We start from the raw sequence: 14180 nt of genomic DNA, 5'->3' as shown, positions 1-14180 counted from the left end.
AAAGATGCGAAAAACAATTAAAAAATGACAACAAAACCTAAAAAAACACATAAATGCAGACTATTATATAATAGTCATGTTATACTTTGTGCAAGTGTGCTTTTTTTTTTTTTTTGCAAATTTACTACAATTTCACACTGACACAGGTATTCAGACCCTTTGCTTTGACACCTAAAATTTGTCAGGTGCATCCCATAATATTAATCATAATTGAGATAGTCCACCATTTGTCAATTCAATTGACTGGACATGATTAGGAAAAGCACACATCTGACTATAGAAGGTTCCACAGTTGACATGATGTTATAGAAAACTACTCAGAATAAACAATTAGAGACAGCAGCAGAAGAAACATTACAAGAACAAACCAAATGCATACATCTGTTAAGTATCTGCATACAATAATTCATGCATCGACTTTTAAACACACTTATCCTAAACAGTGGATGGGCAGGGGAAAACAGCAGGACCAGAAAGAGTGACATGGACACGCTTGTCATATGCTAATATGTATTGAAAGGTTTTTTTTGTTTTTTTTTACCTCATTGCGGCAGAGAACTTTATAAGACAAATAATTATCATAGCATTTTTTTCAGATCCCTGCTCTTATGTTCCAAAAAGAGTCTCCTTCTTCAACTTTTATATTTGGAAACAACTTGACAGGCAACTGTGATCCGCACATCTATATCTAGCTTTTGAGAACAAAGTGAAGGCAACACTCACTCATTTCAAGACAAAAGTGTGACTTGGCGATTAAATCTAAATTCATCTAAGAGGCCTAAGGCTGCCTAAGTTGTAGCAGGTTTATTGGAAGTTTCAAATTCAAAATCAAGTCCTTTTTTAGAATCAAGGCTTTTATTTAACACCACTGATGAATCACAATTGTTTTTATATGTCTTTATGTATCACTTTAGTAGACATTAGGTCACACAGAACGTGGCATTCACTTGTATTATGATTCAGTAATGTGAAATCAGAAGTGGCCCAAATTAAGGTTATTCTCAGGGTGAGTTGCTCCTATCTGAGGGCCTATGCAAGACCTAGGAGCCTTACAAGAAAATCATGACCTGTACCCAAAGCTACCACTGTCTATTTAAAAATCTCAAAAAGCCTACATATATAACAGTTTTGCCCTCCAAAGTGTTTGCTGGGTACACGGTCTTATCATTCATTCAATGACACATTTCATTGTTCATTTTTCATAAACTCTAATTACAGGATATAAGAGAGATGTAGGTTGTGGCTTAGGCTAGAACTGCTAAAATAAATAGGTACAGTCAAAGTAGCTGGTAAAGTATGCAAGTGTGTTGTTACCTGCAGTATTATAAGTGCAAGATGAAACTAATCATCAGAAGTGAAAATTACATAGAAAGCTGTTCCTATACCTCACATAACCAACCTGCTAGACTCTGGAGATTCTCTAACTCTGGCCTCCTTCCAACAACTTGCTAGACAGCGCTCATTAAACACAAATGTATGACTTCTACTCTCTTGAACTCTTGACCTAGGACTATCTGAGAAGCACAATCAGCACTCAAATTCAAATCATTCTTAATACTTCCCTATTCTCTCTATTAAATGTTATCTGGTCATATCTGAAACTATATGTTATATAAACTGTTTGGACCATTGGTATTGATTCTAAATTGTCATTTCACACTGTCACTCTACTCCAAAGTTAATATATTTTTTCGTTACTATTCCTTATCATTTGTCATTTAGAGCAGGCAGTGCAGTGTGTTGGCCTAGACTTTAAAACACCCAAGGCTACTTGTTCTGCTTCCACTTTTAACCTACTGAATGACCCTGAACAATTCACTTAACCTGCTAATGCATCATCTGTAAAAATATCAGCAAATACTTGCAAAGGTTCCCAATGTAAAATGAATGCAAGTCATAGTGGATATAGGGGTCAGTGAAATATGCAATGATAATAAAAACATAATCTCATATTTTATAATGCTACTTTGAATTGTACAAATGTTAATGGTACTAAGAGGCACTATGTGAAGCCTAGGATATTTATTTATCCAATAATTCTCACATGCAACTAATGTCTCCATAGTTGCAGCTATAAGGAACCTGTTAACAACCTCTCTCTCTCTCGATATATATATAGTCACACAAATGTGCGCTTAGGGACAGCTGACGGGCTCAACGAAGCGTGATGACACAAAGAAAGTGGGTTTTGTACAAGACAATAATATCTCTTTTTCTTATTCAACAGAAAAACAGAAGAATAAACATATCGTTTTGAAGACTGGCAGACGATCTCACCCGCACAATAACAAAGGCATTATTTCCGACCTCACCTAATGACTGCACTTCCGGCTTCAAGTTTCTATGTCATTTCCGCCCTTCCGGTTTCCCAGCATTCCCTCTGTATCTATATTCCTGTCAGTTCACTATAAAAATCCATTCACCTCCCGAAATGTTGTTCGATTCATTTATTGGATTTATCAGTCTGGAAAGTCTGCTCTGGACCTCCAACCCCAAATCTTTATGAGTGTGCTGTCTCTAATTCTTTCTTCACAGATTGGCAGAGCCCGTGCCAGCTGCTCCCTAAGCGCACGTGTATGACTATATATATATATACAGTATATACTAGCTGATAACCCAGTGGCTTCGCTCACTAAGTGTAAGAGGAAAAAAAACTAAAATGTAATATTTATAAAATAACTGTTAATTACCAATGTTATTATTGAACAAATAAAGAGCATTCATAATAACACAGAAATTATATAAATATTAATTATTAAGTAGTAAAACATTTTGATAAAAGAATTTGAAGAAGATATAAGAAGCATATAAATTATCAAACAGTCAAACATTAACATTTAAGAAGTAAAGATACATTGAGTACTACTGCAAGTAGTTTCGGGCAATGTACCTGCTTGACAACCTTGCACTATGTGCCTGTGATTTAAGAGAAAAATTATTCTGAAAAACGTGGACGCTGCCTTTCCGTGCTTAACAGGCAGAAGGTCCAAACAATTCCCAAGTCCAATACTTAACATGAAGAGGTTGGTACATCATTTTAGATGTAAACCCTCCATCTTATTAAAAGAATTCATCACAAAAGCAACCTTGAATGTTGCAGGGTTTTAGTGACCCGAATTCATCTTAAGGGACAGTAAGTAGCCATGCATCGCAATTTACCAAGAGAGTCCCGCTTCGATGGCGCCGATTACACTCATTCGCAAAGATTTCCACTATCCCAGGAGCCGACAGGGCACTTGAAGTGTGACAAACAGTGTGAGAAGAGAGGACGCTGCACGAAACTGCGAAGCTGTTGAACCGGAGGAAAAGCTTGACATTCCACGCCTCCCAGCGTCCACTTTGTTCTTACAACCCCTCGCCGCTGAAGGCGGTCTCGTCTTCACATTGTTTACAGCTCGGCGCAGTTAAAAAGTAGAAAGACGCAAAGCTGTTTTGTTCATCTCTTCTACTATCAAGTACTGCGAATTAAAAAAAAGTTACAATGGGGCAGTTTTCTCTGTGAGAACGCGCCTGGCGGCGGACGGCTCAGCTCTGGAGTCCAGAGAGGAGGGCTGGGAGAGGGCAACGTGGGGCGCACTTGTATGGGATAGATCGGCGTGTTTGTGTTTACCAGTTTTACGTGATTTCCATATCGCGTGGTCATGCGTCATTTCCGTTTCAAACGCGAAAAGAATTTTATTTTTATATATATATATATATGGAAGGTGCATTTATTAAGCAATAATTAACAGCAGTTAAAGCTTAAGATTTTTTTCTGAACATTCTTATTGTTATGGGTAACAGAAAATATATCACAAAATAGAAACTGGGGACAAAACACAGGTAAGCCCTGCAACGTCCACTGGTAACATAACAACTGCTGTTATCAGTAATAGCCGTTACTTTCTGCTCCACTCCACCACACACAAGAACGATCACAAGAAATCCAAAAAAATGTTCTTTTCAACTGAATTTCAGTTCATTTTCAAAGAGCTACTTTTATTCCTTACTTAGGAATAAAGCAAACTAGCATTGATGAGGATGAACACACAAGCACAGTAGAGCTAAAGTACTTTTTCACCATTTTCAATCATTTTGTGCTTTCATTTGCATGTGTCACCAAATGTAACCAGCAGCACCAGAGCCACACAATAAGCTCAATCACAGGCAAGTAGCTTGATCGGCAGCTGACCGTTTAAGTGAGCAGTTGAACCCACTGCTTGTAATTCAGAGCATCCTAAACACGCATTGCAGCCATAGGGAGTATAACTCGCTAGGGGGGAGAAGAGACAGTTTGAGCAACTGCTCAGCAGGGGACGGCATGTGTTTCACAGTCGACAATTAGTAGTGGATTTTATTTTCATGCCATCATTATGCCTTTCCCAACTTCATGAAGTTCTGTATCATCATCAAAAATGGTAGTATTTTGTACATAATGTACCTGTGTTTCAGTTTAGTTCAACTTATTTGTGCTTTGTGATTTAAAGTAAGATTGCTTCAGTGTTATTTTATTAATATGTTTGAAATATTTGTCTATAAAATAAGTAATAATGTATTGCTAATTTCTGAAAAACTTCCCTTAAACAAACATTAATGTTAAGTGCACCATTATGACCTACACTGTAGACAAAATTGGACTATAAACATCCAGCAGTTTATTTTACTCATTGAAAAAGAACTGGTGCTTACTTCCATTTCCCCACTTTGCTTAAGACTAAACCTACAAACTCCCTGCACATTCCTTCTGCTGATACATCCTGATGCAGCCCTGTTTTAACTCCTGTTTTCTTTATGATGGTAATTGTACAAAGGACAACCCAAACTACAAGGCACATTCATGAGTGCAGCATTTTCCTCTTTCCGAACTGTTGAAGAAGCAATGTTGAGTATTACAACTCTTGGACAGTGTTGCTGTCAACATGCATTCAATTAGTATCCCACAATTTTTGCCTACCCTAGCTGTTTTGTTGTCCCAGTCAAATGAGTAACATGAATGATCCATGATTCTATTATTTGTTTCTTCTTACCCACCTGCTTGACTTTGATGTACAGTCATATGAAAAAGTTTGGGAACCCCTCTTAATTCTTTGTAGTTTTGTTTATCATTGGCTGAGCTTTCAAAGTAGCAACTTCCTTTAAATATATGACATGCCTTATGGAAACAGCAGTATTTCAGCAGTGACATTAAGTTTACTGGATTAACAGAAAATATGCAATATGCATCATAACAAAATTAGACAGGTGCATAAATGTGGGCGCCCCAACAGAGATATGACATCAATACTTAGTTGAGCCTCCTTTTCAAATCTAACAGCCTCTAGACGCTGTCCACCTATAGCCTCTGATGAGTGTCTGGATTCTGGATGGAGGTATTGTTGACCATTCTATCATACAAAATCTCTCCAGTTCAGTTCAATTTGATGGCTGCCGAGCATGGACAGCAAGCTTCAAATCATCCCATAGATTTTCGATGATATTCAAGTCAGGGGACTGTGATGGCCTTTTCAGAACATTGTACTTCTCCCTCTGCATGAATGCCTTTGTAGATTTCGAACTGTGTTTTGTGTCAGTGTCTTGTTAGAATATCCAACCCCTGCGGAACTTCAACTTTGTGACTGATGCTTGAACATTATCCTGAAGAATTTGTTGACATTGGATTGAATTCATCTGACCCTCGACTTTAACAAGGGACCCAGTACCTGAACTAGCCACACAGCCCCACAGCATGATGGAACCTCCACCAAATTGGACAGTAGGTAGCAGGTGTTTTTCTTGGAATGCGGTGTTCTTCTTCTGCCATGCAAAGCGCTTTTTGTTATGACCAAATAACTCAGTTTTTGTCTCATCAGTCCAAAGCACTTTGTTCCAAAATGAATCTGGCTTGTCTAAATGAGCATTGGCATAGAACAAGCGACTCTGTTTGTGGCGTGAGTGCAGAAAGGGCTTCTTTCTCATCACCCTGCCATACAGATGTTCTTTGTGCAAGTTGCGCTGAATTGTAGAACGATGTACAGATACACCATCTGCAGCAAGATGTTCTTGCAGGTCTTTGGAGGTGATCTGTGGGTTGTCTGTAACCATTCTCACAATCCTGCGCATATGCCACTCCTGTATTTTTCTTGGCCTGAAAGACCTGCTGGGTTTAACAGCAACTGTGCCTGTGGCCTTCCATTTCCTGATGACATTCCTTACAGTTGAAACTGACAGTTTAAACCTACGAGATAGATTTTTGTAGCCTTCCCCTAAATCATGAGACTGAACAATCTTTGTTTTCAGATCTTTAGGGAGATGCTTTGAGGATCCCATGCTGTCACTCTTCAAAGGAGAGTCAAAGGGAAGGAAGCACAACTTGCAACTGACCACCTTAAATACCTTTTCTCATGATTGGACACACCTGTCTATGAAGTTCAAGGCTTAACGAGCTCATCCAACCAATTTGGTGTTGCAAGTAATCAGCATTGAGCAGTGACAGGCATTCAAATCAGCAAAATTACAAGGGGACCCAAATTTTTGCACAGCTAGTTTTTCACATTTGATTTAATTTCCATCCATCCATCCATCCATTGTCTCCCGCTTATCCGAGGTCGGGTCGCGGGGGCAGCAGCTTGAGCAGAGATGCCCAGACTTCCCTCTCCCCGGCCACTTCTTCTAGCTCTTCCGGGAGAATCCCAAGGTGTTCCCAGGCCAGTCGAGAGACATAGTCCCTCCAGCGTGTCCTGGGTCTTCCCCGGGGCCTCCTCCCGGTTAGACGTGCCCGGAACACCTCACCAGGGAGGCGTCCAGGAGGCATCCTGATCAGATGCCCGAGCCACCTCATCTGACTCCTCTCGATGCGGAGGAGCAGCGGCTCTACTCTGAGCCCCTCCCGGATGACTGAGCTTTTCACCCTATCTTTAAGGGAAAGCCCAGACACCCTGCGGAGGAAACTCATTTCAGCCGCTTGTATTCGCGATCTCGTTCTTTCGGTCACTACCCATAGCTCATGACCATAGGTGAGGGTAGGAACATAGATCGACTGGTAAATTGAGAGCTTCGCCTTGCGGCTCAGCTCCTTTTTCACCACGACAGACCGATGCAGCGCTCGCATTACTGCGGATGCCGCACCGATCCGCCTGTCGATCTCACGCTCCATTCTTCCCTCACTCGTGAACAAGACCCCGAGATACTTGAACTCCTCCACTTGGGGCAGGATCTCGCTACCAACCCTGAGAGGGCACTCCACCCTTTTCCGGCTGAGGACCATGGTCTCGGATTTGGAGGTGCTGATTCTCATTCCAGCCGCTTCACACTCGGCTGCGAACCGATCCAGAGAGAGCTGAAGATCACGGCCTGATGAAGCAAACAGGACAACATCATCTGCAAAAAGCAGTGACCCAATCCTGAGCCCACCAAACCGGACCCTCTCAACGCCCTGGCTGCGCCTAGAAATTCTGTCCATAAAAGTTATGAACAGAATCGGTGACAAAGGGCAGCCCTGGCGGAGTCCAACTCTCACTGGAAATGGGTTCGACTTACTGCCGGCAATGCGGACCAAGCTCTGGCACCGATCGTACAGGGACTGAACAGCCCTTATCAGGGGGGCCGGTACCCCATACTCTCGGAGTACCCCCCACAGGATTCACAGAGGGACACGGTCGAATGCCTTTTCCAAGTCCACAAAACACATGTAGACTGGTTGGGCAAACTCCCATGCACCCTCCAGGACCCTGCTAAGGGTTTCATACAACTAAATACTGCGTCACGAAAAATCTTTGTTCAGAAAACACTCCAGTACTCAAATGTTCCTAGGAAATGAGACATACCACTGTTATCTTTTTTGTTGAAATTAGAGTCAATTATTATGCAGACTTATTCATATGACTGTAAATGTCCCTGATCTCCCCAAATTTTAATGTCAAAAATGTAACCTTATTCTGTACAACCCTTCAAGATGCCTATATCATTCTGTAATGTTTTCATAACTCACTCAAAGTGAAATAAGGTATTCAAAGATTTCAGAAATTCAATATCAAGGATATTTGATGCGTCATTTCCTTAGTGAATAACAGTACCGTTTGTCTACCAAATCCAAGCTGCTGTCTTGGAATGTGTTTGCAATGCAGCTAAAAGTGACTTAATTCCTATGATTGGATCAAATTCAACTGTTCAAATTAATTTTATGAACAATCTAAATCCCATGGGAGTGTGTACAGCTATCTATTTAGAATATATCCTGTTTTCACAACATTAATTAAAAATTTGTCAGAACGATGCAACCTGATAGACCGACAAGAACACCAACAATATGCTGGCTGCTGCCCTAGTTATTACTGTTTTCCGTGGATGACATCTATGAACTCTTTATAACAGATATAGCAGATCTTTATAACAAGAAAGAGACAGAAATGATCCCAACTGCTGCTTTCAGTGCAAATATAACTGCTGTATCTGTTTGTAGAAACCTATGAACACGAGAGATGAGTTGACAGTATTCATGCAAAACAGTAGTTTCACAATTTCAGAATGCAAGGGATAACATTCTGTTAATTAATGTTAACGTCTGGCGGCAAGACTCACTTGTTAAAAAACACGGTCATGAAGCATGTACTTCAAAATTTGTGGCAACTTTAGATGTATTGGCTGGTGAAAGTCGCTCAGCTTTCTTTCCAATGTCATATTTAGCAATGGAATTGTAGTCCATCTCAATTTTCAAAACAGAGATATAACAACAGCTGCATAAAAACTGATGTCAATTTAGTTATTGTAGATTTCCTGGCAATTTGAGTCCAAGTATTCACACAGATGTTATATTAAAATTGCCTATGTCTATATCAGATTAAGTACCACATACAACAATGGTCTAACTCTGATATGAAAAACTGCTTCTGTGTGTTTTTGCTGTTTACACTTTATCAAAAATATTGTGTAGAAAAAAAGTAATTGAGCTGCACTGTCAACATGCCTTAGTATAATATTCACCATACTGCTTAGAAAGTGACTGTTATGAACTGTAAGGATAACATTAACAATTATTTATTCTGCAGGAATTCAGAAACAAGCAACTTACAGGTTCAATCTTCAGGGCATTTCTATAGCTGCCAAAGAGAGATGCCTGAGCTTTTAGAAACGCATGGGCAACACCATCGCCTGTAGATGTAGATACTTTCTTCAGTCTGTTCTTCAATGAAGAAACCTGAAAATGTAAACATGTTGAATAAATGCTTAGTTGTAGACATTCACTGCAATGTTTAAAACATTCTGTAGATTTTCAATAAATGTTTGAACCATGAAATAAAAAACTCAGAAAATAAACAACCTGTTTTGCTCTTTGCTTATCATCACATGATGGTCATTGTTAAGCAGATTATGCAAGCGGAAGAACGTCACTGTTTCCTTGTATTAGTCGATAATATTCTGATGTGCGATTAGTTAGTAACTGTTGAATGTGCCAGCTTCTTCAAACCAGTAACACTGCACCTGTTATACAATCAGGTTCAGCACTGTTCATAGGTCTTAGTATGTGTAATTGAACTATACAGTACGCTCTGCTTTCAAAGACAATACACTTCTGAGTGTTCTGCTAAAACAAAATCGAGATGTTTTCCTTTACCTTTTTTTTTTTTTTTTTTTTTAAATTTGGTCAAAAATTAAATTAGCAAATACTCCTAATGTATCTGATACCAACAATCTTCTAACACAATGCAGAATTTCACAGTGCTGCCATAAAACATACATACAGTATAAATGACTTAGGCCTTTAGACTGCCCATTGCATTCCTGGATAATGCCAACCAAATTAACATGGTTAATTTATGGTTTACATTCTGTGCCAGTGACGAATTTTTGGAAGCTCTTGAACCCAACACCATCAGTAATGTCACCGGATGAGCTGGACAATGAGGACACAATGAAGCAAGGGGATGGCGCAAAAAGGTGCAAGTGCTTTTATTAAAAAAACCAAAACCAAAACAGTGTTCAAAATATAGTGCAGTGTTCCAAACATCATTAAATAAATTCTTCTTCTTCATCTGGCTGCTCCTGTTAGGAGTTGCCACAGTGGATCATCTTCTTCCATATCTTTCTGTCCTCTGTATCTTGTTCTGTTACACCAATCACCTGCATGTCCTCTCTTACCACATCCATAAACCTCCTCTTAGGCCTTCCTCTATTCCTCTTGCCTGGCAGCTCTATCCTTAGCATCCTTCTCCCAATATACTCAGCATCTCTCCTCTGTACATGTCCAAACCAACAGAATCTCACCTCTCTGACTTTGTCTCCCAAATATCCAACTTGAGCTGACCCTCTAATGTCCTCATTTCTAATCCTGTCCATCCTCGTCACACCCAATGCAAATCTTAGCATCTTTAACTCTGTCACCTCCAGCTCTGTCTCCTGCTTTCTGGTCAGTGCCACCATCTCCATCCCATATAACATAGCTGGTCTCACTATCGTCCTGTAGACCTTCCCTTTCACTCTTGCTGATTCCCGTCTGTCACAAATCACTCTTGACACTCTTCTCCACCCATTCCACCCTGCCTGCACTCTCTTCTTCACCTCTCTTCCACAATCCCCATTACTCTGTACTGTTGATCCCAAGTATTTAAACTCATCCACCTTCGCAAACTCTACTCCCTGCATCCTCACGATTCCACTGACCTCCCTCTCATTCACACACATGTATTCTGTCTTGTTCCTACTGACCTTCATTGCTCTCCTCTCTAGAGTATATCTCCACCTCTCCAGGGTCTCCTCAACCTGCTCCCTACTCTCGCTATGACATCAAAATATCATCAGCAAACATCATAGTCCACGGGGACACCTGTCTAATTTCGTCTGTCAACCTGTCCATCACCATTGCAAATAAGAAAGGGCTCAGAGCCAATCCCTGATGTAATCCCACCTCCACCTTGAATGCATCTGTCACTCCTACCACAGACCTCACCACTGTCACACTTCCCTCGTACATATCCTGTACAACTCTTACATACTTCTCTGCCACTCCCGACTTCCTCATACAATACCACAGCTCCTCTCAGTCACCCTGTCATATGCTTTCTCCAGGTCCACAAAGATGCAATGCAACTCCTTCTGGCCTTCTCTAAACTTCTCCATCAACATCCTCAGAGCAAACATCACATCTGTGTTGCTCTTTCTTGGCATGAAACCACACTGCTGCTCACTGATCATCACCTCACTTCTTAACCGAGCTCCCACTACTCTTTCCCATAACTTCATGCTGTGGTTCATCAATTTTATCCCCCTGTGGTTACTGCAGTCCTGCACATCCCCCTTATTCTTAAATATCGGCACCAGTACACTTCTTCTCCACTCCTCAGGCATTCTCCCACTTTCCAAGATCCCATTAAACAATTTGGCTAAAATCTCCACTGCCATCTCTCCTAAACACCTCCATGCTCCACAGGTATGTCATCTGGACCAACGGCCTTTCCATTCTTCATTCTCTTCATAGCTGTCCTTACTTCCTCCTTGCACTTCCTGATTCATTATCTCCACATCATCCAACCTCTTCTCTCTCTCATTCTCTTCATTCATCAACCTCTCAAAGTACTCGTTCCATCTGCTCAACACACTCTTCTCGCTTATGAGTACGTTTCCATCTTTATTACACTAACCTGCTGCACATCTTTCCCAGCTCGGTCCCTCTGTCTAGCCCATCGGTCCTTTTCTCCCTCCTTAGTGTCCAACCTCTCATACAACTCATCATACTCCTTTTCTTTAGCCTTTGCCACCCCTCTCTTCACCTTGTGCCTTATCGCCTTGTACTCTTGTCTATTTTCTGCATCTCTATGACTATCCCACTTCTTCGCCAACCTCTTCCTCTGTATGCTTTCCTGTACTTCCTCAATCGACCACCAGGTTTCCTTTTCCTCCTTCTTCTTTCCAGATGTCACACCAAGCACCCTTCTTGCTGTCACCCTTACTACATCTGCTGTAGTTTCCCAACTGTCTGGTAATTCTTCACTACCACCAAGTGCCTGTCTCACCTTCACCCTAAACTCAAACTTGCGGTGTTCCTTTTTCAACTTCCACCATTCCACCCTAACCCTAATTAAACAAATAATCCATTAAAAACAGTGAAACAAAGTGGAGATTAAAATCCAATAAATAAATCCAGTTAAAACAAGGTTAAAAACAATGGCTTGAAGCAATCCTTTCTTTAAAAACGAACACTGTGCTTTCTTCAACTGGCAGCTCCCCTGCTTCTTCCACCCGGGCTCTGCACCAGGAAAGTCACCCTACTTGCAGCTGACCTTCTCCTGTTGCTGGTCTGGATGCCTTTCGGTCCCTGGCTCCGTAGGGCTCCGCTAGACCAACACTTGGGTTCCCCAGCGACCAGGGCACTCACGCTGGGGCATCCACCTCCCAAGCCTCCTGATTCCCGCCACCCATATGCAGTGAGCCATCCTCCTTCTGGTCACTCCTGCTTCTCGTTAATGCTCAGCAGGAGCGACCACTACCGACTGCCCACGATGGATGGATGGATGGATCAATGGATGGATGGATGGATGGAACCCATGGGGAAATTTGGCTTTTTACAGAGCTCTTTAAATAAATAAATAGAAAGTTAAACCAACAGAAATACACCTGTATAATGCTCACTATGACTGAGCCTGCCAAGTCAGAAGTTGACTTTTGTTTTAAATTTACATTCTTTTTAGTCATTCTGGTGTGTGTTCATTTATATATGGGAGGGATATATATATATATTTTTTTTAAGAGTGTTTCAGATTAAGACCATTAAGACAGCTAATGGATAAAAAAAAACAAAATAATTAAAAGTACTTTGTTCAGAAAACAAATCTGTATCCAAAAATAAGACCTTAGACACTCACAAACTGCAGAAACTGATCTGATGTAAAATATAGCTTACTTTCATTTTCAGTACAGTATTCCAAATGAAACTGTTTTGTTTGATATCTTGTTTGATTCAACAAGTTTTGGATTACAGGTCATGAATATGTTGTGGTTTTGAAGGGACAGTCCCAACAGTTGCAAAGAGTTGCATCAAAGGTCCCTCAACACCAGAGTCTTCCTTCAAGTTTATACCCCAGAAGCATGCTAACTTTTTGCATTCTCTTCCAAATACAGAGAGAAAACCAAAAAAAATACCAAGTACTATCTTTACAAACAGTCACCAGTACTTAGTGCAGCTGCCTCACAGCCCTAAAATCTTCAATCTCACTTAAGTCACTGAGTCATGTGATATTGATGATGGATGGATGGATGGATGAATTTCTTACAAAATGAAGCTATAAATACTTCAATCATTGTGCTTTATGCACATGCAGTAACACATGTTCTTTCCAAAGCAGATGGTGAAATATACAGTGTACATCGCCTACTAAATTCTTTCCAAACCTGATTTCCTACTTAAAAAATGATGCCAATGAAAATTAACCACTACTTACTATATATTTTTCATGCAATTAACTAATACTTTCTAAAACAAATCTGAAAACACTGGCATGTGAACTAATGTCTCAACAAACTAATGTTTTGCACACAATACAAAATGTGATGTTTTATACCTTAAACAATTTATCCTAAATTCACAGAGGGACTAATACACCAGGAAATCAAAAAATTACACTAACAATGGAGTCCAGTTACAAAGAAGAATTACAGTAGCATTTGAATAAGAAATCAATTACAATGAAAACCTGAGTCTATTGTGGTCATCATGGACTGAAGTGCGCTGTAGTTTCAAAGGACAAAGTAGTTTTGTGTTTTGCTCTCTCACAGACGCAGCACACACAGCAGTGTCCAGTAATGTTATGACTGTGTTTCAAAGATGATACAAATCATGATGACGTAAATGTACGAGATGCTAAAATTAGATCTGCCTCATCATAAAATGGAAACCATATTTTTTTTTTTTAAAGAAAGTAGAAGTTACTAATTATTTTTACTTACTCAGACACAATGTCCTCAGTTCAATTTCAATTACTTTCTGAATAAATACAGTATGTTGTATTTGATCGCGGCTCGACTATTGTGCATATTTTGCCTTTTCTTATGTGTGCAAATCACATGTCATCAAAAGCTCACAAAGCTTAGTATTGACTGGTATTGCAAGCATGCGATGTACAATGTGCACTCAGGAGGGAGCAATGGTACTGGCTTAAAAAAAAAAAAAAGTAAGGCACCACTTTGGTATACAGTGTAATCAGTTTATTTTAGGTTTATTATCTTGTGTACAC

At 40.2% G+C, this 14180-nt stretch overlaps 1 protein-coding gene across 6 annotated transcripts in view; it reads right to left on the bottom strand.

Moving 5' to 3' along the window:
- dennd1a (DENN/MADD domain containing 1A) overlaps positions 1-14180 on the bottom strand; it is a 1314459-nt gene that overhangs the window by 427841 nt on the left and 872438 nt on the right. For all 6 annotated transcript variants that reach the window (XM_051931936.1, XM_051931935.1, XM_028809158.2 and 3 more), the window contains exon 13: positions 9026-9151. In XM_051931936.1, the coding sequence (XP_051787896.1) occupies positions 9026-9151 (126 nt within the window). The remainder of the gene's footprint in view (positions 1-9025; positions 9152-14180) is intronic.

Source organism: Erpetoichthys calabaricus, chromosome 9 (assembly GCF_900747795.2).
Source record: "Erpetoichthys calabaricus chromosome 9, fErpCal1.3, whole genome shotgun sequence".
Taxonomy (NCBI): domain Eukaryota; kingdom Metazoa; phylum Chordata; class Cladistia; order Polypteriformes; family Polypteridae; genus Erpetoichthys; species Erpetoichthys calabaricus.
Note: the sequence above shows the minus strand (reverse complement) of the source record. Positions and strands in the feature narration are given on the sequence as shown.